General features: G+C 50.5%; 1 protein-coding gene across 4 annotated transcripts in view; it reads right to left on the bottom strand.

Moving 5' to 3' along the window:
• The window catches only part of ARHGAP26 (Rho GTPase activating protein 26), a 149,414-nt gene that overhangs the window by 72,594 nt on the left and 50,016 nt on the right, over positions 1–26,804 (bottom strand). For all 4 annotated transcript variants that reach the window (XR_010072866.1, XM_063348639.1, XM_063348638.1 and 1 more), the window contains exons 12-14: positions 12,509–12,545; positions 4,221–4,286; positions 2,772–2,846 (exon numbers count right to left, since the gene is read on the bottom strand). Coding sequence is in view for 3 of the 4 variants with exons in the window: in XM_063348639.1 (XP_063204709.1) it covers positions 2,772–2,846; positions 4,221–4,286; positions 12,509–12,545 (178 nt within the window). In the remaining variant the exon portion in view is untranslated. The remainder of the gene's footprint in view (positions 1–2,771; positions 2,847–4,220; positions 4,287–12,508; positions 12,546–26,804) is intronic.

Consider the following 26,804-nt stretch of genomic DNA (forward strand, 5'->3'; position numbering starts at 1 on the left):
ACACCTCGTGCCAAAGGCCTTCCCAGCAGCGTCACTGACACCCGCCACTGCTCAAGGAAACTTGATCTTTTTGCCATTTAAACTGTATGTGAATCAGCAACGCTGCCCACATTCATTTCTAAATATAAGGGAAACCTGAAGTTGTAAGCACAATTTGGCTGCTCCGCTCAGGAGGGTTGGATCCGAACACGAGTGCTCAAGCAGAGCGGTGCCGCTGCCGGCAGGAGGTGTGAGCCGAAGGCAGCCCAGAACAGAAGGGGATTTGACAACGGACACGTTTCCATTTGACACCGGCTTTACAGACAGCCTAGGATTGTTGAAGATGATTTAATTGCTTGTGATTCAGAGAAAGAGTCACAGGTTTGCAAAGCGTCCTAGTGATCGACAGCATGGGAGGTCCCCAAAGCGGGTCCCACTTTCCGCACCCCCCCAGCCAGCCGAGCAGCAGCCCCTGGCACGTACTCGCCTCTGATGGAGCTTCCAGCCCCCAACAACTAAGGAAGACATGCCGGGACAAAGAAAAACCACCGGCGATATATCACTGCATTATGAGACACGAGGTCGACAGCTGAGTGGCTTCAGTCGCTGAGGAGATAATGGCTGCTGGATGGTGTCCAAAACTTTGAATCCCTCCCAGCTCCGGAGAGCTCTTAAACCAAGCAAGTTCTGCCATCTGTCATGGCCCCGCCGCCTCGACCCAGAGCTGACGCAGCCTGAGACCGCCCTTGCGAGAAGCAAAGAGGACCTGTTGCTCTGCAGCCTGTGAGATGATGCACGCCGGCATGAAAAGCACGAGCAGAGGACCCGGCGTGTCCGACCTGCTGTGCCCTGGGGCACCCAATCCCCAGCCTATTTTTATCAGTGGTCAGCAATGCTCTTTAACCGATGCTCTAACGCAATAGTGCCAACTGTGTGTCCCATGAGACAGCTCTGGCTTATCTGCTGTACTTGGGTGGCTAGCAGGACATACTCACATGCCCCAGAACCTATGCCAAACTTTTGCTAATAAAAGAGAAAGAGTCAGTCACCAGCTCTTGTGACTGCAGTGAACTTTCCAAATGCCAGAGCAAAACCGGTGCAGAGAGGTCCCCTTGCGTCAGCCTCTGATTTAGAACCTTACCCTTCTGTTTCCTAATTACCCCTAGATTGTCAATTTTGCATAGGTTAACGCTGACACCTGTAACAGCCACCATGGGCTTTGCTCAGGGAACATCTTAATGGTGGGAAAAGGGGGGATCGGAAGAGGAGAAGGAAAGATGTTGAAAGTGCAACACAACGGATTAAAACTCTTTACAAGGAGAAATACAGAGAAAGGAGCACTGGCGTTTTCTGAAGGCAAGGAAAAGGAAGTCACGTTGCAAAGGAATGATACTAAGCGAACGGAAAGAGGAAGAAGATGACAAATGTCACTCATTTCCCCCAAGGAGTTGCAAACACGTTCACAAGGGCACTAACAAATTGTTACGCATTTGTTTCCTCATTACTACACCTATTTCATACGTGGTTTTGGCAAGTCTGAGAAGCATGAGCTGAGGCTGGTGGAGGGCAGCTGCTGCTGCTCCAACCAAACTGTGTGTTCTCTCAAAATTGTTCTTCAAAGGTCCATCTCATGCGTGTCCGGACAGACAGACTGCCGCAGGGCTGCAGCTGGGGATGGAAATGCCACCTGATAGCTTCAGGCATGTAACAGTCCATTTGGTCACACACAGCCATAGCCAATCCCAGCACCAGCCTGGACCCCAGAGAAGGACACAGGGAGCAGGGGAGGTTCTGCTGGAGGGGCGAAGGCCCGGGAAGGTTGTGAAAAGACCAAAGAGGGGAACAGCTCACATTTCTTTTTGGGTCAATTACAACCCCTGGGCAATAGCTGACACAGAAGCTGGCCTGGGTCTCCAACACAGACCAACAAGCATGACCCAACACAGGGCTTTACACGGCTATGGGATGATGGGAACCCAACACCACCGACAAGGAACCGTTCCAGGAAAAGTCAGCCGTAGTGGTCTCAGACCTGCACCAGGAACAACTACCAGCTCACTGACAATCACAAGACCCGTTTGCTCCTACATGTTTTCGTGCTCTGATTAGGGAATGCTGGTTCGGGACACAAAGGCACTTGTAGCAAACACCACAGCCTCTCTCTTGCCATCATACCATCTTCTGAGCGCTGCTGGGCAGCTGCAGGGTGGCTGCACAGGGTAGCCAGTGCTCAAAGGAGCCCCACCACGTCAACACCCAGCTGTGCCGTGGTGTGACCCCACACCTTCTCTCCTCCTGAGCACCCAGAACCATCGGACCTGATGCCTCCGGCACGAGGGAAACGCATGCTTGAAAGGTCTGGGCAAGACCGTGTTAAATCAGGCACAAGACGGTCCAAGGGGAAAGTAAGAAGAGGGCAGCATGCAACACACAAGAGAAAATAATTAAGAAGTATTCTGGAAACAACGTGGCAGGTAGGAGATTAAAAACCAAAGCTTTCAGCTATTTCTTTGAAGATTTTAGTTTGCAGTTGGGAAGGCTGCCAAAATTCGTAGCGCATGTGAGCAGGACACCAGTGACTGCACCAGAAGACCTTTTAAAGCAATGTCCTACATGAGTCCTACCTTAGCAACCTGCCAGTGGTGCCCCGGGACCTCCCGGCCTCTAACAGCATGTGGCCCTAAGAGCACATTCACCACGATTAGGTACCCCGACGAGAGCCTCCATTCTCGGCTGGCAAGACTTCAAAGCAGCACAATCTACTTGCCTTTAACAAAATACAAGATACTTACCCATTAATACGCTCAACAGCTTTTGAACTCTAGAGTTTACTCCAACGATTCGGTAGAGCCCTTGCTCATTGATCCCTACGAAAAACAAAGAGCTTATTAGGAGAATGTCAAAAGAGCTACCGACATTTCTTTCATTTCTTTGGCTTCTCTAATAGCAAAAATAATTAAACCCTCTCACCAAGTACATACAAAATTACGGAGGAGGGTAAAATTTGATTTTGATGTCAGGGCTTTCATGTATTGATTAGAAGTCCTAACCCCCAACTAGCTCAGTAATAAAAGATCCAAGGACATCTTTCCCCCACACCACTACCAGCGAGGGAGCATGGCTGCACCATGAAGGATCTGCACCGTACATACAACACAACGGGCAGTTTTAGAAAATTTTACTGTGCCAAGTTCTTCAGGTTGAGGTCTGGGACTTTTGCGTGTTCTTCATACAAGAAGCAATGAGAACCAAACGACTTGCTAGGGCAGAGAGCAGCCAAAGGACTGCTTTGTGGTGGTGACAGAAGCCCCTCCCACCAGGGCACCCTAGGTTGGGTGTGCTGCACCTCCTGGCTGGAGCTCTCCGAACTCTCCCCAGGAACTGCACTGGCCTGGTTTGGTCTCAACTACCCACCACCCATTTGTTTCTTTTTCCTTTTTTTTTTTTTTTTTAATTCATTTGCTCCCATATGACTTTTAAACCATGACCTGGATATCACAGAGAGCTGTGGCGAGCATGAAAATCTCTGAGTATTCCCTTCCTGTGGGACGCTGCGGAAGCCCAGGAGCTCCCAGGCGTTCCTTTGCTCAAGACAGCAGTTTCTGCACTGCTGCCAGTATTACAGGGGAAAACATCACGTTTGAATAGCCCTATGGGCAGGAGGAAGACCCCAGTGAAGGAATATGGGCAGCAATGTTGCCAGCTCAGAGCCCTGCTCAGCCCAAAGTTTTCTGCGGGGCCTCTTTCTTACCTCGTGCAGGCACCAGCACGCTCAGAAACCATGTGAGCACCAGACCCGTATTTCACTGTGCGGGGGCTCAGGCGCTAACAAGCCAGCCCGTCTGTATATAAATAGTCTTTGCAAGAGATTTAGGGGAAGGATTGAAACCCGGATCTGTTTGTTGTCCCACAGGAGAGGAAGTGGTTTGCAGTGGTACCGCACGAAGGGATGTTCACATGAAGCCCCCAGCTTTGGTCCCTTCCCCCAGCTTGCACGTCTAGGGCGTTATTCCCCAACTCTGCCCCTGAGATTTGCTGAGCCCCTGCTAACCCCGGCCACAGGGCAAGCGCGTGTCTCGGCAAAGGCGTCTGCCTGAGCATATTACAGGGTTCCTCTGATGTGGGTCTCCGAGGGTTAATGAATCATTTTTGTTGATGAAAAGAGCAGGTAAGCTATTGCTCCGCTACAAACAGCTGCAAGACCAGTCCCCAAAACAAGACCATCTGGTGAACTGTGCTACCTCTCGTTTCGACAGCATGGATGCATTTCTTGATAATGCTGAAGCCGATATTATCCAACTGGGCAGCTGAAAGGGAAGAGAAGAGAGAAGGGATAAACACCTAGCGGAGGGACAGCTTCACACTGAGCGCAACACTCATCCCGCAGTCGTCGCCGACATTCACAGCAATGCTGTACTGCTCCTCAAACAAGGTGGGGAGGAAGGAGAAGGAGACAAATTAGGTGTTCACGGAGGAAAGGCACAAGTACAGTAGCTTGTACCAGGTGTAACCCAGGCAAGCGCAGAACGCTAATCCATCATTCAGCCTCCGCATCCCTCTGAACCAGCACCTCCCACACCCGCCGAGCAGCAGAGCCCCGGGCTCTGTCAGAGATTTAGATCTGCAGTTGGTCAAAGTATTAATTTAGGATCAAGGTGAGACAACCCGAAGAGACCTTTGTCTGGGAAGCTGACACTAGGTTGCTTGGAAAAAACAGGAATCATGTTTATTTTTGACACAACAAAACCTTGCAACTGCACAGGAGGCAGCTTGTTTGATGAGTCCCTGGTAATTCCTATAAATCCTTTCAGCTCTCCACCCAGCTAACAAAGCCATCTGTGAGCTGGAGAGATGCCTTCATCTCCAGGCCATCTCCATCACCTCTCGCTGGGGACCACTTGTGTGTCTGGGGTACAGGACCGACCTCCCAGGCTTTGCCAGGGCAGCGCAGCGGGGGCCGCCAGTGCCTTGCATTTCTTCTCGGGGCTTTTTAGGTGGTTTTGTGCACACGTAGGTTTTTTCAAGGACAAGCCATATGACAGGTCAGAGCATTGAAAAGTTACAGTAAAAGGAGAACTGGGAAAGAAACAAGTGGAAGCAAAAAGCAGGAGATAAATGTCAGCAGCAACTGTGAAGGAAAACGGAGTAAAGAAATCAAAAGAAAGGTGAAAGCATAGAGTTAAAAAAGTAACACAAAAAGGAGAGAGCTGACAACACGTCACGGTGGAAGAGCAACAGGAACTGGGAGATGGGAATGAATTTTGTGTCATACCTCTGCCCAAAGCATCTCCTGTGCCCAGCGGGAGGGGACCTGTCCCCAGGGAGCCAGCCAGTGCCAGCACTAGCCCCCAGCAGTGCCTGTGCCCTGCCTGTCCCCTGCCTGCGCCACGCTTCAGGCAGACACTCCGGCCCCCCCGGCGATGCAAAAACCCGGCTAAACAATATTGTCTCATGAACCCTATACGTTACATCCCATTTACCCTCACTCTATGCAGACGTGCACAATTCAAGAACAGCCCCGTCTTTTATTAGCACAAATGAAATATTTATTTGGTGCAAATTAGGATGTCCTGAAGGCAGCTGACTCTGCCTGAGAGCAAGATCTAAAACATTTGTGTTAATGGAATGTAAAACTCAATTAACTCATGCCATTGCAGGCTTTCATATTTAATTTCAAGAAATTACTAATATGTGGATCCAAATACCTGCTGCAAGAATTTATCCCTTAGTCAGCTTTCTACCACCACGTGGAAAACACTGCCTGCAGACAGCTATTTGTTAAGAAAAATTACTTTCTCCCTGTATAAGGCTTTAGGAAACCCTTCATATGGCAGAAGCCCCAGAGAGAGGGAGGTGCAAAGTGCCCCCAAGCCCCAGGGCTGGGATGAGCACCCTGGGAAGACGCCCGCCTCTCCCCTCCTGCCACCTCCAGCAAAAACCTTTCGCCCTGGCTGGCCCCGGAGCTGCCAGGGATGCATCTGCCCCTGCCGCCATCCCGGCTCCCACAGCAGCACAGACCCCGCTGGCAGGAGGAGCATCACCAGGGACTGGGGTGGAGCCCACTCCCCACTGCCACATGGAAGGTGGGGGATTTTCCCAGCCATGCTTGACAGAGAATCATAGAACCATAGAATGGTTAGAGTTGGAAGGGACCTTAAAGCCCATCCAGTGCCCTGGGCAGGGACACCTCCCACCAGACCAGGTCACTCCAAGCCCCGTCCAACCTGGCCTTGAACCCCTCCAGGGATGGGGCAGCCACAGCTTCTCTGGGCAACCTGGGCCAGGGGCTCACCACCCTCACAGCAAAAAATTTCTACCTGAGATCTCATCTAAATCTCCCCTCTTTCAGTTTAAAACCATTCCCCCTCGTCCCATGGCTCCCCTTTCTGCTCCAGAGTCCCTCCCCATCTTTCCTGGAGCCCCTTGAGGGACTGGAAGGGGCTCCAAGGTCTCCCCAGAGCCTTCTCTTCTCCAGGCTGAACCCCCCCAACTCTCTCAGCCTGTCCTCACAGCAGAGGGGCTCATACAGCATGACTGCTGACAGCACGGCTGCACGGTTTAAGATGTTGAGCTCCAGAAGGCAGAAAAGGCGTAGTGTTAGCTTAAAAGCAGGTGACTTCACGTCTGCACAGACTTGAGGGAACGCCGTATTGCAAAAGCCACAAAACTGCATTTTATCGAGAGTACAGCCCAGGGCCAGCAGTGTCCTCACAGCAAGGCACGTGCAATTTTACTCCTTTGCATTCCCCCTGTTCACATCATTTATTTAAACATAGATTCACTGCTGGACCATAATAAGCTCCCAGCTCACTGGCTGCCTATGGCTTGCAGGGCACAGTCCCTCACTAATCACTTGTTTTGAGTTCTCTGCTGGTGGTGTTTCTTGTGTGATGAATGGCACAAGAACCTGAAACAGTGAAACAGTAAAACAGCTCTATTATATTTTTCTGGGCAAGCACACTGAAGTGCTGAGCCAACATAAGCACACAAGTTGCAGGATGCTTGTGCCATAGGATGTGCGAATATCCAGAAGCTCCAGGGCCCTTTGCAAGGCTCGGGGCCGGGGGCGGGGGGGGCTCTCCAGCACCGCTCCCAACCACTCCAAGCACGGACGCAGCATAAAACCAATGCGTCATCGATCAGTGGGGCGCAGCTTACCGTACCCCAGATCACTGACAAACACAGGCATGGGGTACCTGAGAAGCAGGAAAACACACCAAAAGGGTGTAGAAACCCTTTTGCGCAGGCAAACCCAGTTCAGCAGGTCTTATTCGCCTTGGCTTAGTACTGGCCATAACGCGGATGTTTCGGTACCTCTGCACAGTGCTGTCCAGCCAACACGGTTCACCATTGCAGGCTCTGCCATGCATTTTTAAGTGCCAACCTATTCCGTAAACCAGCAGTTTTCCCCCGGGCCCTCGCGTGTTTGAACATGAGCAGAAGACACCTACAAGTGCGTACCCTGCCCCTGCAGACTCCGGCACCCACCGCTCAGCAAGAGCTTGGGGCCGCACCTTTCCGCAGTGCTCGCCTCGCAGAGGTACAAACCAAGCAGTCCTTCCGGATGGAAGTGACCAAGCATAACCCTCCCCAGCAGAAGAATAAGCTCTTCCACTTGAGCTCTGGATCAGGAAAGGTCAGGGATTTATTTGCAGTAGTTATATCCAGAAATAATATCTGATTAAATATCCAAAGTGCCTTTATTCATCCTTAGATTTGACTTTTAATGAGCACTGTAAAAGCTCGATTTCCTCTCTCACAGAAGCAGCTTCTCTTTGTCTCATTCATTCACCCAATGATTCAGTTCAGCGACAGCGCAGATCAAAGTAGGATTTGTCCCTACCACTGTCCTGGCCCTCACGCTCACGCCATTAGCCCCAGCAGCACAGTGACCCACAGCCCTCAGCTTCGGCTCAGCAGCTCGCACCCCGCTTAGCTTTGCTGCGGGTCAGGAGCAAGGAGAAAGGAAGGGCAACTGATGGCCTTTCGAGCTGGCCCGGGAGAGCCGGGCTGTGGGAGCAGGCCCGGAAGAAACGCAGGCTCTGGGATCCCAGCCGCTTTGGCCAAACCAAGCCTGGCCTGTTACGGCCCCGTCCTCCTTCCTGCTCTGCTCCATGCCCTGACAGCAGGGCTAGTGCAGCGAGAGGGTTCACCAAGATTAACAGATAAAGAAAAAAAAAAAAAAAGAAAAAAAGAAAAAAACCTGCTCTATCAAAAACCTCACTAAACCCGAATCTTCAGCTGCTGACCTCAAGGAGAGTTTCCACTGCGGCCAGGCAGAGGCAGGAACGTGTGTGCGGGAGGGATGGGACACACAGCCCACGATTTAAACCGTGTGGAGCTGCCTCCTGCCTCAGCTGGGTCAGGAGAGGAGAGAGGGAAGGCAGTGGGGAATCAGGGAGGAAGAGCAAACTCTCGGGGCTGCCACAGAAAAGCATGGCCAACATGTGTCTCCGCTCTTCCCAACAGGTATCCCTAATCCCCATGCTATATCTTTAAAACTGCCTCTCCAGCTGTAACAGGGAGTGGATTTACAAATTCTTCTGTTATCAGAGGCAGTATTTTCCTCCGCGCATGCATTCAAACCTGCTGCAGGAGCAAAGCCCACAGCCCTGCCTCCTGCTATTCCCTCTCCCCTGAGGCTCCCATATCCCAGGGAAGGGCGTGAAACACAGCTCCAGGCCAAGATACACGTCACAGGCTCTTTACACAAGAGCAGCATTTCAGTGCACAACTGAGATGCCATATTCATATGGTAATCTAGCAGAGAAATATTTTATATCAGCCAAGGTGATACACATCGCTTGTATTACAGCCGTTGCGCGCATACACACACTTATCTGACCTTCGTGCAGCATCATATTTCTACTGCTACTGAGCTGGTCTCATCCTGGTCTATTTTTGCCTGGCAGATTATTTCTATTTGATCCATTAATTCCTTTACTTTATGCTGATATGGCATATCAGAGCATCGGTAAGGGGGTAAGAAGACGGAATCAGCTCTGTTCAGCCCCAGGTAACTCCAGCTGTGTGCGCATCGGTCATGGCAGCGCAAGGTCAAAGCAAGCTCTTCTGCAAACCCCGCCAGGCGTTTCTGTGCCCTGCAGTGAAGTGCCACGGTGATTACCGGTACAAATTCTCTCAAAGACCTCATGAAACTAAGTGCCACACAGAAAGGGAGAAACCAAGCAGCAGAGACCAGAGAGAAATGAGTTTTCAAGTCTTACTTCAAGTCTCCAACTGCCAGTGAGCTGCCAAGATTGGGAAATGAAGACTACTGGGGAGAGCCAGGCCACCCAGGCAAGCGCACCAGCAGACAGGGCAGTCCAGGGACTCAAGGTCTATGAAGAGCTTATGGAAATAAAGACAGCTTTTGATGGGGTCCTGAACTAATAGGCAACCAAGTGGATATGGAAAACGGAGAGGGAAATGGTGGGGATGGGAAGGGAAAGGAGTTCTTCTGTAATTTTCCATGCAATAAGCACAAATGGCCTGGAGGATTTGTTTCCACAGAGCAGGGCAAGTCCTCCTGGTTTGCAAACTAGTGCATCTAAATTCATCTGGCTCCCGCGGTTCACTGACACCCCCTCGCCCCCACCGCTCAGCACCGCTTCCTCCCGGCTCCTAAAGAAGATTAAGATAAATCACCCTGTAGGCCGATGGCCATCTGGCCACACAGCAGGATGTAAAACCCAAACGCTCTGCAAAATTAGATAGTGGCCAAAAAGCAGACTCACTATAGCACTGCGAGTCTCTTTCAGACTCACATAAGTGCGGCAGGAAGCAGAGGTATATAGGTTTTCAGGGTCAGGAATTGCATCCGGACTCAATCATTGCACTCATTTCGAGTCCTTATAGGAAGCTCCTGTATCAAGGGCCGCGTGGCACACAGCCAGTCTCCGAATCAATTTTAAGTGTAGCTGGTGAGGCAAGCAGTTCACTACAGACATGGTTTTAATGAGGGCTAAAGCAGAGTCAGATGTCTGAACATACCAGCGGCAGCCCCAGTCGGAGGCGTATGTGAAGATAATTGCCACCAGACGGTTCAGGAGCGCGGCTACATAAGCAGCCTTCAGCCGAAGGTCCCAACGCACTCCCCAGCGCGGGGGGAGCAGGGTCTACAGAGCAGACAAGGAGGATTGTTCTCATTTTTAAGACGGACCATCAAAATGGAAGAGGTACTAAAAGATAAGAAACTTTGCCAAAGCCTCCTCAGCTGATTAAACCCCAGCTTCGCACTCGTCTGGTAAAGACGCGCAGGGAGAAACTTGGCATTTGTTGTCTTCATCAAAGTCTCGCTACACTTTGCCAACCACTGAGCTGCTTCAGAGAGGCAGGACGGACGCGGGGGCTGCAGTCACTACCAGCACTACAACCAACCAACCTTCCAAAGCCGCACCGGCAGCCCCGGGCCAGGCTGGGAACTGACACGGGAGCTGCCCCCAGGTCGGGGACAAACCGTCTCTCTCCTCAAAGCTACCAGCCTCCAGCAGCCCCAGCGTGGGCATCCAGCTAGGGATCCGTCCAGGGGCTGACCACGCAAGGTACCTGCAGCAGCCACACGCCATAGGCAGGAGCAGCAGCAGCAGCCGCCCCACTCAGACCCTCTCGGCCGAGCATCACCCCAACAGCCCCACGGAGCAAGACATTCCCCTCCGACAAGCACACCCATTTCACATTAAGCATGGGAAAAGAATCTATTTAGACGCCTGCAGGTCAGCCTGGTGCTGGCCACACCACTGCCAATGCGGGCCCTCAGTGAGGCTGTGCACAACTAACCACAGGCAGGAGCCAGGGCTCAGGGTGCAGAAAGAGCCCAGGTGGATCACAATCACCCAGCCCTTACCCAAGGAAAACCCAAAGAGGCATTTAGGAGCCCCTGCCTGGGGTCCGTTGTAAGCTTGGCAGCTGAAAACCCAGATTAGACAATACAAATAACCCTGGGAAAGTCATGGGCACACTTGACTCAAGCTCTTACCATCTCTAAAAGGGCTGCCGCTACTTTGTAGGCTGACTCCAGCGTAAGTCACAGCCCCAGGAGAATATCTGGCTGACAGCACGTAAGATGGGAAGGTCACAGTTTGACAAGCACTTCTTTCAGAAGCAGTAATTACTTCACCAATTGCTTCACCAATCTTTCCTTCCACCCCCATCCCTAATGTTTTCTTTGCTTTTGCATAACGCCTCAACAAAGTTTAGAAAATGGTTATTTGAACATGTTTCTTGAGCCAAATCGCCACGTATTGTCCTGGCAGAGCCAGTGGCTGTGTGCAGGGAACACAGAGCAGTGACAGGTCATGGCCAGGCTAAGACAGAGTTGAGCAACGCCTGTTGTCCATGCCTCAAAAAACTAATTTTTCACCTCTGTAAAATGGAGAAAAGATGTTCTACACAGACCTCACATCCATTGGCACTGCGGCATTAGCCATAGTGTCCTTCAAGAGCACGATGCACAGCATTTAACTCTGTGAGGACCATCTGTGTTGCCCAAAGCCAAGAGGAATACTTGGGGATGAGATGGATGCACAGCTGACGACATGGAGGACCAACAAGAAAGGGAGAAGCCACATCAGAGAGAGCGGAGAGGAGGAAGAGACTGTTTTGTGCAAGGGCTGAAAATGGGTGCAAGGAACATTACCTGCAAATTATACCTGTTATTATGAGAAAAATGCTTCTACTCAAGATGAAAATGCCCTGTCTGAGGCAGCATATAAAAATGAACTATTTACTAACCGTTAACCCAGGCTGGGCTCCTGTGTGACCGATGACTTTGGGGGAAGGAGGGCAGGGATTACAGTTTTGAGTATTGCAATTATGGCAAATCAAACCTACCGGGAAATGGCTCAATTAAGGGTTTTCAAACACATGACATAAGAGCCAGGACCAGGTGCAACCGCTCCTCTAACAAGAAAAACAAGTGCTTTCTTGACCCAAGTCTTTGATTGCCTGAACTACAATAAAAACAGCTTCTTTTTTTTAGGGGCTCTTGTTGACAATCCTGATCAGGCGGGACCTCCCTACTCTTTATATTTTTGCTCCAGTTCCCCTGTGGGAAAGGCCTAGTCATCCTCCACACTCCAGCTCAGAAAGGAGAGCTGGCTGGTCCAAGATGCCACCTGCACTCGTTGGCTGCGATAAGCGAGAGGAGCTGGTCCCGCTGGTCCCAAAGCACACCAGCACCCCCTGTGCCACTGCTGCGGCTCAGGGACAGCAGGGTGCAGGGCAGGCAGGAGGGGACGCAGCCCAGAGTGCCAAGGCAACAGCTCAGCACCGCTCTCCATGGCCCTAGGTCCCACCACCAAGTTTCTGCACCAGTTCCCTGCTAGGTGCCAGACCCAGCTCCTCCCCAGGGCCACCGTGTGGTCCCCACGCTGACCCCTGTCACCCCACACCCCTGGCCCAGGGGAGCACAGCCCAGCCCGCTGTCCCCACTGCCGGCAGCTCAGCCTCTCCTGCTGACCCACCAAAGTCTGCACACCACACAGCACAGCCACCTTCTCAGGGGTCTGCCTTGAAAAGAAATACTTACTGCCTTCACTTTGGTTGTCCTTGTTCGAGTTGTAGACCTGGAAAACACAAGAAGAAAGTCTTATGAAGACCCTGGCTCCACCTGGTAAGGGGCTGCTGACACGTCTGGTGTCACCCCAACTGGTGACAGCTGTCGGAAGGACCTGCCTTGACCTCCCCAAATCCACCACAGCCTTCTGCATTCAAAACACAGGTTGCCACAGCTTTGGAGTTCCATTAAAATAACTAGGGCAGTTCTTAAAACATGAGAATGCAAATGGGATGGACTAGGTAAAAACACAAACTAAAGGGACTTTTAAACAAAACAAAGGTGGGCATTCCTCTCCTCTCGGCTCTTCACAAAGACGCACATGAAGGATGTAAACTTAGACCAAAGCAGACAATTCCCTTTATATCTTATGGGCATTACAGCGACATCTGGTAGGTGTAAGGCAGGCAAGTTGCACCTCACTTGCAAGTACAGCCTGAATGAATGAGTCAGGCACAGAGTAAGAGAGGAAAAGACGTGTCATTAATTTAGAGAGGACTTGAAGTGCAGAAGGATGAGGCAATGCATCCAGCGCTGCCCATGACAAGCCACCCTCTGAGCCAACGCTGGGGCTTCATCCCAAGACTCTCGTGTCCTCAAATATCGGTGCTTTTCCTCCTGTCCCGATCACAACTACAGCTTGGCTACTTTAGATCAAAGTAATGTTTCAGTGGATACAGTAAAAAGAGGAAAAACAATGGCAGAAGGGTTTAATCACAGTCTGAGGACGATTTAAAAGCCTAGCATAATGAAAACCGCGGCTGTAAGAAGATCAGCCTTCAGACAGGTTGTATTTCTCCAGCTCAATAGAGTAAAACATTTAAAATAATCCTTCGTCAACCCACAGCCCCAACAGAAACACACACACCGGCGCTCCATCAGCATCACAAGCTGGAGCCAAGCGTGGCAGCATCCATTCAAACAGGAAAAAAGGGCTGTGTAGGCTGTGCACACCCTTCCTCTGCTGGGAACAAAGCTGGGAGCCCCCTTTCACGGGCAGTGAAGCACGGGGAGCTGATTTAATCACATGCTACTTCCAGAAATAGCAAGCAGGGAAGGAAAGTTTCCAAAGGCAATGTTGATAGCAACACAGAAGGCAGCAACAGCCGACACATCCGAGGGGAACAGGGGGGAGGAGAGGCTCTGATCTGCAGGCAAGCGTTTCTCAACCTTTCCCACCGCAGGCTCCGAATATATGATACTAACACCGAAGACAGAGACTCAGATGCTGCCCCTGAGTGCGAGGGTCTGTGAGCTTCCAGTGTGGTCCCTGCTGTCAGGATGTCCACTGAGAGCTCCAGCAGAAGCACGAGGCCAGGAAGCTGACAGTATAATGTCCTCAAGGGACCGGTGCCAGCAGCAGCCAGGCACGCATGCTACTGACCACAGGAGACCTCACCACCGCGCTCACCCTGGGTGCCCCAACACCAGCCCAATACCCCCACTACCCATAGCAAAAAAACCCCACAAAAAGGCTGTGTGTCACATAGCACATCGAGATTATGCCACTTAAACAGATGCCTTCCTTGGAGGTCATCAAAACACAGGCTATTCTATGCTCTCCCACCTACCGGCCACCGTGCCAGCCTTGCAGAGAGTCACCAAGTGGCAACTGCACGGACACCTCTGCAGTGGCAAGGCGGACGTGAGCAGCTCTCGCCCGCACGCCGGCTGCACTGACAGTCGGACCACTGAGCCAAACAAGGGAGCTTCATTAAAGCAGCATTAAAGAATGAAATGAACCTGTCCATTTGTCTCCTGCAGGCTTATCTTTAACAGAGGGAGACCTGTCCCTTGATGCCACCCACCACACGGCACCATCCGGAGGGGCACATCAGCTCCGCCACCCAGGACGCGTTTAGGGAAGCACAAATCTCATGGTGTAGTTCAAAACGGAGGGTTTGGGCAGAGACTCACCCCTCAACACTAATTCCCACCCTTCCTGGAATGTTTCCCAAGGAGCACCTTCCCTCTCCCCCTCCACCTAGTTATGCAATGCAAAACAAAGTAGAGGTTTTTGTTTGCAGGAGAAATCCATCATCTCACATCTGGAAACTGGGGGATGATTCAGCAGCAAAACCAGCTGTAGTCAGCACGTGAGTTCTCCTCCAGGAACAGGGTTTATATCAAGAAAATAAAATAAGTGCAAAGAGGGAAGGAAACCAACAGCGGGCTCCTCCGCCAGTGGAGCCACCTAGTAGCCCTACCCTTCCCTGAAGTCTTTCTCTGCAACTTGAGTACCTCTGCCGAGAACTCACCGAAGAGACCAGGGACACAGCTTGAGGTAACTCTGATTCAAAGGCTTACAGACACATGGCCCTTCCTCGGGATCCCACGCAGACTTCAAGCCCATCACTCCACCTTGGCTCAGCCCAGACACGTAGGTTAACATTATATACAATAAAAGGGTGACCCGGCTCTCATAGCTTTGCTTTCCACTTAGAGCTGGGTTACCAGCCAAGAAGCCCACCCAGTCAGCCCCCTGCTTCACCCACAACTGCGGTCCCAGCCCAGCCACTGTCCTTGCTGAGCACACACCAGTTCCTGTGCTGGGGACACCAAAATATTTTCCAATTCTTCTGGGTCAACCCAGGTTTCAGCCACTTGCTCTGGCACTAAGATGCTTCCTGGCACAGATTCCCTACCTGCTGTCCTTCTCCCAGTGGCTTCCTCTGCTGCCCAGGCCTGAAGGACCACTCATGCAGCTCAAGTTACAGTGCACAGCACAGCAGCCACAGGGAAAAATGTGTCTGCCTGCATATTCACTCTTCCAGTTTGGTTACATGAAACAATAGAGAGGTTGTTAATCATCAGAGACTGTTCTTTAAAAAAAAAAGGGAGAAGGACAGACAAGGAAACACAATATGCTTATGCCATTAATTGCAAAGTATGCACACAGTGAAAAGGAAATTTCATGCAGAGGTCAACTATGCAACCATAAAACAAGGAGATACTGTCATCCTACATCCATCTTATTAAGGACAAACCTTTTATCCATTGTCAGTGTGTTAATCCGTTAACAACACTCCACAACATCATAACCAAGCCCCAACTCTATAATACCATTCCCTTATCCAAGAAAAACACTACTTTTAAAAAGAAATCCTTTTCCTGTATCGCCTCAAGCCTTTTGAAGGGAGAGATTTTTTTAGGATAAGAGAAAGTTTCCAAGTTTGAAGAAAGCTCTGCTGTGTAAGAGGTCCAAGAGCGAAGCTCCCCCAGCACCCTCCAGGCCATCATCTGCCCCCCTGTCAAAATTGTGCCCTTAAACAGGGCTGACCCATCCCACAGAGACCCCTTGGGGTCTTGGCACAGCACAAGTCACTCCTGCCCAGCTTGGCTTGACGGATATTAATATTCCGCTCTTTCCAAAATAGCTTTGATAATATGCAGGGTTTAAAGCACAAGGATGCATTTTAAGATTAAGGCGCATATGCAAGTCAGCCAGTTGATGGACCAGCCTTCCTCCCTGCGAAAGGGTCCTGAATTTTAAAGAGGTTCTTACTGTTCATTATACCCAAGTCTCCATTGATTACTGACAAAAATACAGATTGTTCAGACAGGAGCATTTTTCCCCTACACCATCCTCCTTGTAACTCCACCACACTGTTACACTGTCAATTCAGCTTTACAGCACGGCAGAAAATTATAAATCCAATCACTTCTGCCAAGGGACGGAGGCAACAGAAGCCGTATGCTCCCTGGTGCTCCCCATGCACAGCATGCTCTCTGACCTGCCTGATTCTGGTGAACAAGCTCTGCCACCCAGTCCAGAGCAGAAAAACTCGGCATGTGGAAAAACTCAGCAAGGCTGGGGAGTAACCCCCATACCTCCTGGGTCACTGGAGCTGCATCCAGACAACAAAGACCTTTGAAGCTCTCGGTACAGATGCTCTTCCAGCAGATGCTGTGCAGCCACCCCTGACCTCCCCACGCCCAGAAGTCCAGGCCCACCGCTGCCCACCACTGCACCGGTCAGTGGATGCAGCCAGTGTGACAACCACAGCTGTTCCTCCTTCGCCACATTTGAATCCAGCACAGGCAACCATCCCACCACCGCCTGCCAGCCACGCAAAGCCTTTGGCTGCAAGCATCTCACAGAATCATAGAATCGTTTGGGTTGGAAGGTATCTTTAAAGGTCATCTAGTCTAAGCCTCCTGCAATGAGCAGGGACATATTCAACTGGATGAGGTTGCTCAGACCCCATCCAGCCTGACCTTGAATGTGGCCAGGGATGGGGCATGTACCACCTCTCTGAGCCAGGGGCTCACCACCCTCACAGCAAACAATTTCTTCCTCATATCTCATCTAAATCTCCCCTCTTTCAGTGTCAAACTGTTCCCCCTCGTCCCATGGCTCCCCTCCCTGCTCCAGAGTCCCTCCCCAGCTCTCCTGGAGCCCCTTTAGGGACTGGAAGGGGCTCCAAGGTCTCCCCGGAGCCTTCTCTTCTCCAGGCTGAACCCCCCCAGCTCTCTCAGCCTGTCCTCACAGCAGAGGGGCTCCAGCCCTCCCAGCATCTCCGGGGCCTCCTCTGCACCTGCTCCAGAAAACAGTTGTGATATCTCCATGTGATGTGCTCTGCTCTAGACCACGCTCACTGCCTGCAGCACACAGTCAGGCATCGCTGGGGGCTCAGGGGCGCTGGCGTGCCCAGCGCAGGGATGCACGGCACGGAGACCCACAGCTGGGGCCACGTCTGTCCTGGGAGGAGTGTCAGGAGAGATGGGTGCCAGACTGGGAGCACATGGCTTTCACAGACATCTTCCAAACTGCCAAGTGCTGTATTTGAAGAGAGAGGCAGATATATTTCTTTTCCTCTCCCCAAATCCTCTCTCTTGCGCAATTCCCACACTAAGGTTTGCTGGAGGCTGCCTCGCCATGGCCACCCGGGTGAGCACCAGGTGCCGGCTTGGCACAAGATGCGGCACCAAGGCACCAGGCACTGGTGCTTGTGGCAGCCTAAGTGGGAAGAGCAGCACATTTCCACCTCGCAGGGTCATGGCATTTAGCAGACAGCATGCTGGGGGTGTGCTGAGAACAGGACGGGCACAGACAGGCCGTCCTGCAGACACACACATCACCCAGGAGAGAGGCCGATGAGAAAACACCATAAGATACATGTATTTGTGTATGCACACACACCGTTTTCCTGTTGTTAACACACTCTGGAGAAAACAGACCTAAACCCAGAAAGCTTCTCATGAAGTAAAAAGCTTCTTTCACTTTTCAGTATTAGTCACTGACAAAGGGTAGGAAATTTGAGCAAAGAGAGCCTGTGCTGAGAGGTGAAGGGCTCGTGTCCCGCGTACCGCCAGTGGGAACAGGCTTGGGTATAAAACTCACAAACTGGGGCTAGTGACTAACCTGGAGACAAATCCCTACCCTGCAGCACCACAATCGTTCCAACATCACACTCTTACTAATTATTCCCATCTGATTGTATCTTCAGAACCAAAATATCTTTACTAGAAAGTTTCAGAAGTGATACGAATGGAAAAAATGTATATTAACCTAGTACAAAATTTGCAAACCTTGGGCTTAGTTTTCTAAATTCATGCTGGAGATGGTCAAATACCCTGAACAAAACCAGATTGTAGTTGTGTTAGCGGAAGCTACTGGTGCTTCATTTCTGCAGAATCACCATCAGTGTGCACTAGCAACCCAGAAAGCCAACCACATCCTGGGCTGCAGCAGGAGAAGCGTGGCCAGCAGGTCGAGGAAGGTGATTCCCCCCCTCTATTCCACTCTCGTGAGACCCCACCTCAAATACTGCATCCAATTCTGGAGCCCCTACTACAAAAGAGATATGGACATGCTGGAACGTGTCCAGAGAAGGGCCACAAGGATGATCAGAGGGCTGGAGCACCTCTCCTATGAGGACAGACTGAGAGAACTGGGGTTGTTCAGTCTGGAGGAAAGAAGGCTCCGAGGAGACCTTATAGTGGTCTACCAGTATCTTAAGGGGGCCTACAAGAAAGCTGGTGAGGGACTTTTTAGGATGTCGGGTAATGGTAGGACTAGAGGGAATGGATTAAAACTACAGATGGGTCGATTCAGACTGGACGTTAGGAAGAAGTTCTTCACCATGAGGGTGGTGAGACACTGGAACAGGTTGCCCAGAGAGGTGGTGGAAGCCCCATCCCTGGAAGTTTTTAAGGCCAGGCTGGATGGGGCTCTGAGCAACCTGATCCAGTGGGAGGTGTCCCTGCCCATGGCAGGGTGGTTGGAACTAGATTATCTTTAAGGTCCCTTCCCACCCTAACGATTCTATGATTCTATGATTTGGAGGCTTAAAACAATGCCTTTACACCCTATTATTGAAAAATTGTGAGATTCATCTGTAAGTAATCCAGAAGCACAAATTTTGTAAGAGCACAACAGAAATTGCAATTATTATTTTGAAATTTTCCTGCAAAGCTAAAATTTCTCCCCCAGAACACTTGCACTAAGCTCAATTGTTAACTCAATATTTAAGATAATTTATCAACGAACAAGTTAATTCTTCCTGGGGAAATATTTCACCGAATATACACCACGTGTTGCAGAGGCAACAGTTTTACAGAGACGGCTGAGAGGCCTGCGATGTTGAAGGATGTGCTAGCTAGAAGAGAGAGCCCAGGAAACAAGGCCGAGCCGCCCTGCTTCTCGATTCATGTCTCCAACACCACATGGACCAAAGTATGGGCAGAAGAAGGAATGCAGACCACCGTACCCACCCCATTCCCCCCTCAAACTTCACCTCTGTCATTACTACATATAACTACCTACGTCGGAGGGTAATAAAAACATAAGCTGTGGATTTTCATAACCAAAAATCCTCCAATAGCCACCATCTGTAGCCTGAAATACTTCTACAGCCACCATTCATGGCCTGGTGCCATCTTCTGCTTGTGCACAAATAAACCACAACCAATCCAATCCATCAGTTTTCCAACCTGATCCTAAATAAATTGCACACAGGAGCATGCAAAGAGCAAACAGTGATGTGGGCTGGTTGGGATGAAACCGGATTGCGGGAAAAGAAAAGGGAAAGGAAGCAGCTGGGGTTTGGAAGGGGAACTAAGAAAAGATGATATTGAGTAATTTTATGTTGATTTCCTCATTTCAGGGTTCACTCTGGCTGCCCGTGATGTCTATTAACCTCCACAATAAATTAACTGAGCTTTCATATGGCAATTGCATGTGTGCACACGTCCTTTATATGAACACACCACATTTCATATACAAAGCAGTGTTTTATTTAAAATTCAAAGTGGCCCAAGCTAAGCTGTATCCCTTGGAGGCTGCACAGCATTCAGCACAGTTCCCAAAATCTTCCAGGTTCCAACATCAGCATGAAATTCTGCCCAAATTGCTAAAAGCTAGAGGAAAGAATTGTCTCGTTTCTCAGAGGTGGGAGATTTATAGAACGCCTTAACCAATACCAGCAGCCCTCTTCTGCAGCCACAGACAGAGGGATCACCCTTTGAGAAGGAACCCGCCATTTCGATCACCTAGCCCACGCCCTGGCATGGAAGATTCCACCTTACACACCTTCTGCTAGTGCTGGGACCTGCCCTTCAACCCAGACTTTCCATTTAGACTAAAGCTACTGTCCAAATGGGCCAGTCCTGCCAGATTTCCTCGGTCTCCCTGGAGGAGCGCAGTGTTTGTAAAGCCCTGAGCAATAGGAGGAAATGCTGCAGTGTTATGCAATTTCCTTGTGATTCATATTCAGAAATCCTCAAAACAACCATGAACGAGTTTTTCAACTTTCAGCTCAGAAGATGCACGAGCCAAAAGAGTATAAATAGAAATCATTATATTCCCTCAGAATTGGTAGTCCAACTGGCTTGCCAGCCACCCAAGGACAGGCTGTGAAGACATGGGCAGGAGGAGCACAGACATTTTACACGGGTGTTTTGCAACTTTTTTTATAAAGGAAAAGGGAAAATGGGGTGAAAACAAGCATGATCCACTTGGAACAAGGCTTTTGTCTTAACCTCTTTCTCACTTGCACGCCAATGATGCACCTGGTCCCCGCAGTTCAAATCCTAAAGTCCTTGTCCCCTTCAGCGCGCAACAGAAACTGAAACGCATCAAGATCAGTCCTGGAGAATTTGTTTCCAATCTACACAAGAAGTTGGAAGCCTGAGAAGCAGCAACCATTAAGGAAAAGGTTTATGAAAATTCTCCTGCAATGCCTGGACAAAAATCCCTTCAGGATGGTGTTGGACGGTGCTCTTAGGAAGAGGCCAGAGAAGGCTAACTTATTTAATTCACTTGTAGCTTTGGTAGCTCACAAAAACCCCCTCTGTGCTGTAAACGACGACAGGCAGGTTTTGCATGGAGATCTTGGGTAACTCAAAGGGCCTTCAAGAGAGCCGAACTTCAGTGAATTATTGAGCACATTCCATTTAAAAGATAAAAAGACATTATTTTGTTTCTACTGTTTTTTACCGCCAAATCCTCCATTATTTCCACAGCAATTCAAGAGAAAAAGAAAGTGAAAAAGTAGTATTCTGAAGCATAATTTTAGCAGATATGGGTGGCCCATTTTCTCTGACTGTGAAGACTATAAGGAGTTACCTCCTCACTTCCTCAAGCCGTTGCTGGATGCAAGCACTGTCAGGGACTTCTGAGAAGGGACAACCTGTGGATAACCCATTTCTTCTGGCCAGGCACGTTAGTGCTCACTTTTCTTTTCATGTGGCTGTTACTGCATTTCTACCTTTTTCACGTTTTTACCAACCCTGGCTTTCGTAAAGACGGACAGCCTACAGCCCTCCCTGCCTCCCCTCACCTGGTCACCCAGCCCACGAGCACCTTTCCCTTGGGAGTGATGCTGGAGAAGCGGCTCCTCGGCTTTGCTTTCCCCTGCCACAGGAGGACAGACGGGAGAAGGCGATGCCCTGTAGACGGACGGCAGTTTGCCCAGAGGAGACCCAGAACTTGCTCTGAAAAACTTACACTCCCCAGGCAAGCATTTCCCTTGCCAGGAACATTTTACACACCGTTTTGCTGCTCTTGCTGTCACGTTGATGCTCCTGCCATGCCATTTCACTTGCCCTCATTAGGCAGGCAGGGACGCTAGCAGGTACCAAAGCCACAAAACACGCCAAATGCCCCACGTCCTTGTGCCTGCGTGTCCACGGAAGGTCATGGTGGCCCCGCTGAGCTCCGTGGGCAGCAGCACGACGCTGTGGTTTCACAGCTGGCTTTGGTTTATCTCACACCATCCTGCAGCCAAAGGGAACCGTCTTGCCCTCGTCACACTCACAGCCACACTCTGCCACCGCTGCTGGCAAAGACAGTGCTAGCACCTGCACAGCCGCGCAGGGAGCCTGGTCCAGCTGCAAATCAACCCAGCAAGCCAGATATCAGTATTATTGTTACTTGACAGTCTGCAGCCAGATCAGGTTCACAGCGCGGGCACACAAACATTCGGTCCAGCACCAGAGAAACAGAGACTGAACGGTTGAGGATGGAGAGGCGGTAGAGGCTTCCCTCTCCCCACAGCTGCCCAGATGTGCATGGAACGGTGTATGGAAGTTCACCCTGAGCCAGCTCCAGCCTCGGAGACACAGAGCACCTCTCCACCCTGCTGTCCTACCCAAAGCCTGCCTGCTGACGCCCAGAGCTGTACGTCATGAGGTGCCACACCACGACACCCCAGAAGGGCAGGGACTATTCACTTAGCAGTAGGTTCCCAGCATGCTCCTCAGCCCTGTCCCCGCAGAGAAACGTCTCCCGCAGTGTGCACAGGAATGTCCACAGCCTCTGAGCACCTGAGGGTCCCTTCACGAGGCGGGGTGGGCATGCCCAGGGAGGGGAGGACACCGTATACCCTGCTCCTGCACCAACAGGCAAGGGGGAAAAGGAAGGAAGGAAGGAAAGAAGGAAGAAAGAGAAAAAGAAAAGAGCGAGATCAGCACAGATCCATCCCACACCAGGCAGGATCCTCTGCACCTGACGCCCGAGCAAGCTTGGCACACCGTTGCAGAGCTGCTATGTTGGGACACAGCCCAGGAGCAGGATGCCAGCAAAGCACAGAGGAGGAAGGCTCATGCACAAAAAAGCATATTTCCTTGTTAAAAGCAGGACACCTGGCAACCTTGATGAAATCAGCCCTTGTTTCTGGCTCTGCCTTATCAACCCTGTTCTATTTTTGTCCGAGAGCCAGGTTTTCATACTACAAGCAGGATTTTCAGAGCTAGGCTACACTGTGTTGTGGCTAGAAATAACCTTCCTTGCTCTCTGAGCCAGAACGATATAGATAGGAGCAAGATCTTTCCCAGCCCACATCCCTGCAAACCTCCCTGCAGGGGGAGGGGAGGAAAAAATATGCCTTGCTTCCCAAGTGAAAGACTTGGCAGGGCAGCAAAAACCCGCTGTGAAATGCTGGTTTATGTCATTCAAACGAGGACTGTTCATTTGGAAGAGGGTGGCCCAGGGTCCCTGGCAGCTCCTTCCTTCCCTCCTTCCTTCCTTCCTTCCTTCCCTCCCAACCTACTGTTCAACACTGAACTAATGCATTGCAGTCAGAGCCACCCCCCACCTCCCTTCCCTCTTCCCCTCTCCCCCTCCTTCCTTCCAACATAAATTTCAGCTCAGAACTTACACTGATCCCTGAGCCTGATTCAAAGGAAAAAAAAAATAAAAATAATAATAATTTAAAAAAAAACCCTCTATCAAAAGCAAAGCATCTGGGGGTTTGAATCCTCTACTCGGGTCTTGCTCTTCTGTCTCTCCAAGCTGAACTAAATGATGGTTCTAATTAAAAACAAGCCCACGTTTTATTACAAGTGCAGGCATTCCCAAGAGCCGCCGAAGCCGGCCGGGCTGCCCGCCAGCCATCTGGGCTGCTTAGCTCAGCGCACTTACATAACCCGCGTGGCCGTCACCTCAGGGAAAAATTACCTGGGTCAAACCAAGGAAAAAATTACCTGGGTCAAGCTATCAACCCACCATGTCTAAATGTTAAAAGGAAATCAAGCAGCAGACAGCTTGGGGGGAAAAAATAAGGGGGTAGGCAGAAGCGACAGGGAACAAAGCATGTTAGACATACAGCAGTCTCTAGAATAATGTAACTAAAGGTCAACTGGTTTAAAAAAATACATTTTTGGAATAACTAAAGCGCTTAAAGTTTCACAAAGCAGAATTTTTAAGCAAGTCCAGCAGAGAACATATGTTCAGACCACTCAAGTGACTGATTAAAAGTGAAAACTTCTGCTAGTTTAACAGCTTCCCATAAGTTTTCTAGGATGCTTGAGCAACAACTTGCACATCCTCCTCCACCAGCTATCTGTGCTGGAGTCCGGCCAGCTTCTCGCTCTCCCTCTCTCCCGCAAACACACACGCCCTTCCTCCTTTCAACGTCTACTGACGAACAAGGAGCCTGAACACATCAAAACCAACCTAATTTTAAATGACAGTGTCATCTATATTTTTAAAATAACTGTAACACAGGCATGCCTCGCGTTCCTCCTCTGTGAAGAGAGGTTTTACACTGCCCAGTTGCTCTGAACAATGGCTGGTGGTTTAATGCCAAGGCTGTAACATCTTTGAGGCGAGACCACTTTCAATCCCCAGTTTGCACAGCCGCTCATGGGGGACAGGCTGGGTCGGCCGTCAGGCAGGTGTGCCGGCAGCGCAGACCATCGCGGGGACCCCCAGGCCCTGGGAAGGTCAGCAGAAAGGGGTGACCATGATCCCACCCTCGCCAGCCCTGCCCTCCGCACCCAGGAGACCTCTGCGAGCCCCGGGCAGCTGCAGAGGTGGTTTCTCGGAGCAGTCCTGGGGTGCAACACAGGGCTCGCAGTGCCCCTTTCCCTCCCTGGTACTGGGAGCCAGCCCCATGGAGATCTAAATGGTCTCAGTGCCCCTCTCCAAAACGGCAGCAGGACATCTACCCCTTTCCAGACATGACCTGAAATTCCACAATGCTAACAGCCTCCTGGGAAACTACTCACCCCCAGCATGTACCCGGCACTCATAAGGAGCATTTCTACCATGCGGCATCCAACAAACCCTGGTTGAGAGACAGCATGGGGCACGTCCACGCTGCTGCTGCCTGAGCCCCGTGCAGGAGCCGCCGTCCTCGGCAGCCTGCCCGCTCCTGCCAGAGCCCAGCCCGGCTCCGCGCAGGCACCGCGCTGCGGGAGGTCTGCCAGGAACAGCAACCGAGGGTGGCACGGGAGAGAGACCAGAGGTACAGAAATAAGATGATTAAAATATTTGGTGTTTCAAAGGGCAGGCTTTCTTCTGATGCTGCAGCTAGGGGAAGGAAAAAGCCTAGGTCAGGGACTGTAGTGGGTCTGTAGCGGGACAGTAAATCACTACTTACAATGAAATGTAAGGATCAATAAAGGAAGGAATAAAGAAAGAGGTTACTTGTGCAACTATTTGTACAGTGAATAATTTACTTTACTTTTTAATTTAGAATAGAAAAAAGATACTCTAATAGTCTATTCAAATTGGCGGAGAAGTTTGTTCTACTAACATGGAGCTATTCCCTGAATTTCTACATGTTTCTTGAATTGCTTGCTCAAATAACGCTAAGCAGAGGTGACATAGGAGCAGAGAGAAAAGGAAAGCCAACATACTCCCTTTGGTCTTTGTGCCTCCCCACAGAGACTGCTAGCACAGCGGGGCAGATGCAGCCGGAGGGCGGAGAGATGGGTTCGCACCAAAGCAGTGTAACGAAATCACTTGATGCAACCACTCTGCAACCTTTTCTTAAGCTGTTCCGCCTGTCAGGGCCCAGACCTACAGACAAGTTACCACATGTCGGCTGATCTATCCTGTTCGCACACACGCCGCGCTCATCGCCAGCACGCTGCAATTTTCAAGTTTGATTAACCATCTATCCCCAGGGACTCTGCAAACTCAAACCGCCTTCACCACCACGCTCACCTCCTGGCCTGAACCAAAGTAAAAGAAAAACATGCTGTGCTGCAGCGGAGTCGGTGGGTATTACACACCAATGTGTGTTGTACGATGTCCTGTGGATCCGTAACTGGACCAATACTCAAATCCCAGCCCTCACTCCTCTGCGCGTTTGCCTCTGTGGGTATCAGCAGCAAGATAATACAAGGAGAGACAGGCAGCTGCCAACGCTTCCCCAGCAGAACCAACATCTTGTCCCAAAGGGAGAGCGAAACCCAGCTTGTGACATGGCACCAACCATCCTAGTCTCCAAGTACAGCCCGACCTCCATAGCCAATTTGTGCAGCACAGACCACAATGAAGAGTGCCGTGGCAACACTGGCTACAGCAAAGAATGCATCAAAGAAATGACGAGGCATTCGTGCACAGGAGATGAAAACCAGAGACAGGAGCCACTCCTGGATGTCCCCAGCGATAGAGCCAGAAGAAAGAGAACAAGTCACAAACTTTCCGAAAGTGGGTGGGACAGCACTTTCAGGTGTGTAAAAGCAGTCCAGAGCGTTCTTTTCTCTTTCTAAGATGATCTAGAATGCTTCTCTCAGTACTTTTCTCTTTGTGACCCAAACAGCTTCTTAAGCAAAGTACAAAAACCTGTCAGCCTGAAGCAGCAGCGATTCTGGCTGGGTGAGCTATCAACCACTGCACCAGCATTTGCTGGAACTAGGAATAAAAGCCTGAAGTCAAGGCTTTGGACCTCACTGGCTTAAGTGCTTTAGAAACAAAATAAAAGCTTATAAACTCAGCGTAAAGTTACTGCTATTATAGCCTTAAAATAGGTTACAAAACAGTAGAGGGAGAAGAAGGGAACAGCACTAAGTGATGTGATACAAAAACTAACGTGGAACGCGACAAATTATCATGGAATCAATGGTTAGAGTTGGAAGGGACCTTAAAAATCATCCAACCCCCTGCCATGGGCAGGGACAACTCCCACTGGCCCAGGTTATCATTCAGTCTGAAAGCTCAGGCTGATTCTCTGAAGACACTCTTCCACCACTGTGTCCCCAAAAAGGACAAAGAACTTTTTTGGCAAAAATCTTGAACTGTGGGACACAAAAGAGAGAAGCTGGGGCAGGTTTTGCTGCCAAGCCAGCAGTGCGGCTTGCCATCACTGCAGCCATGGGTGATGGACATACCTCCACTGAGAGAGAGGTGCCACCCTGGGAGGCAGTTCAGATGCTCCCAGGCGGTGCGAGAGCATGGGTGAGACTGCAGCTTCGGTTCAGGGAAAGTTCACTAGGTTGTCTGGGTCGGGGAGCAGATTAGAAGCGAAGAGAAAAAGCAAACAATAGAAACTTAGAGATTGAGAGGGGTCAGAGTGGGGAAAAAATGTTCTGTTCA

This window comes from Chroicocephalus ridibundus, chromosome 11, assembly GCF_963924245.1.
Source record: "Chroicocephalus ridibundus chromosome 11, bChrRid1.1, whole genome shotgun sequence".
Lineage (NCBI taxonomy): Eukaryota > Metazoa > Chordata > Aves > Charadriiformes > Laridae > Chroicocephalus > Chroicocephalus ridibundus.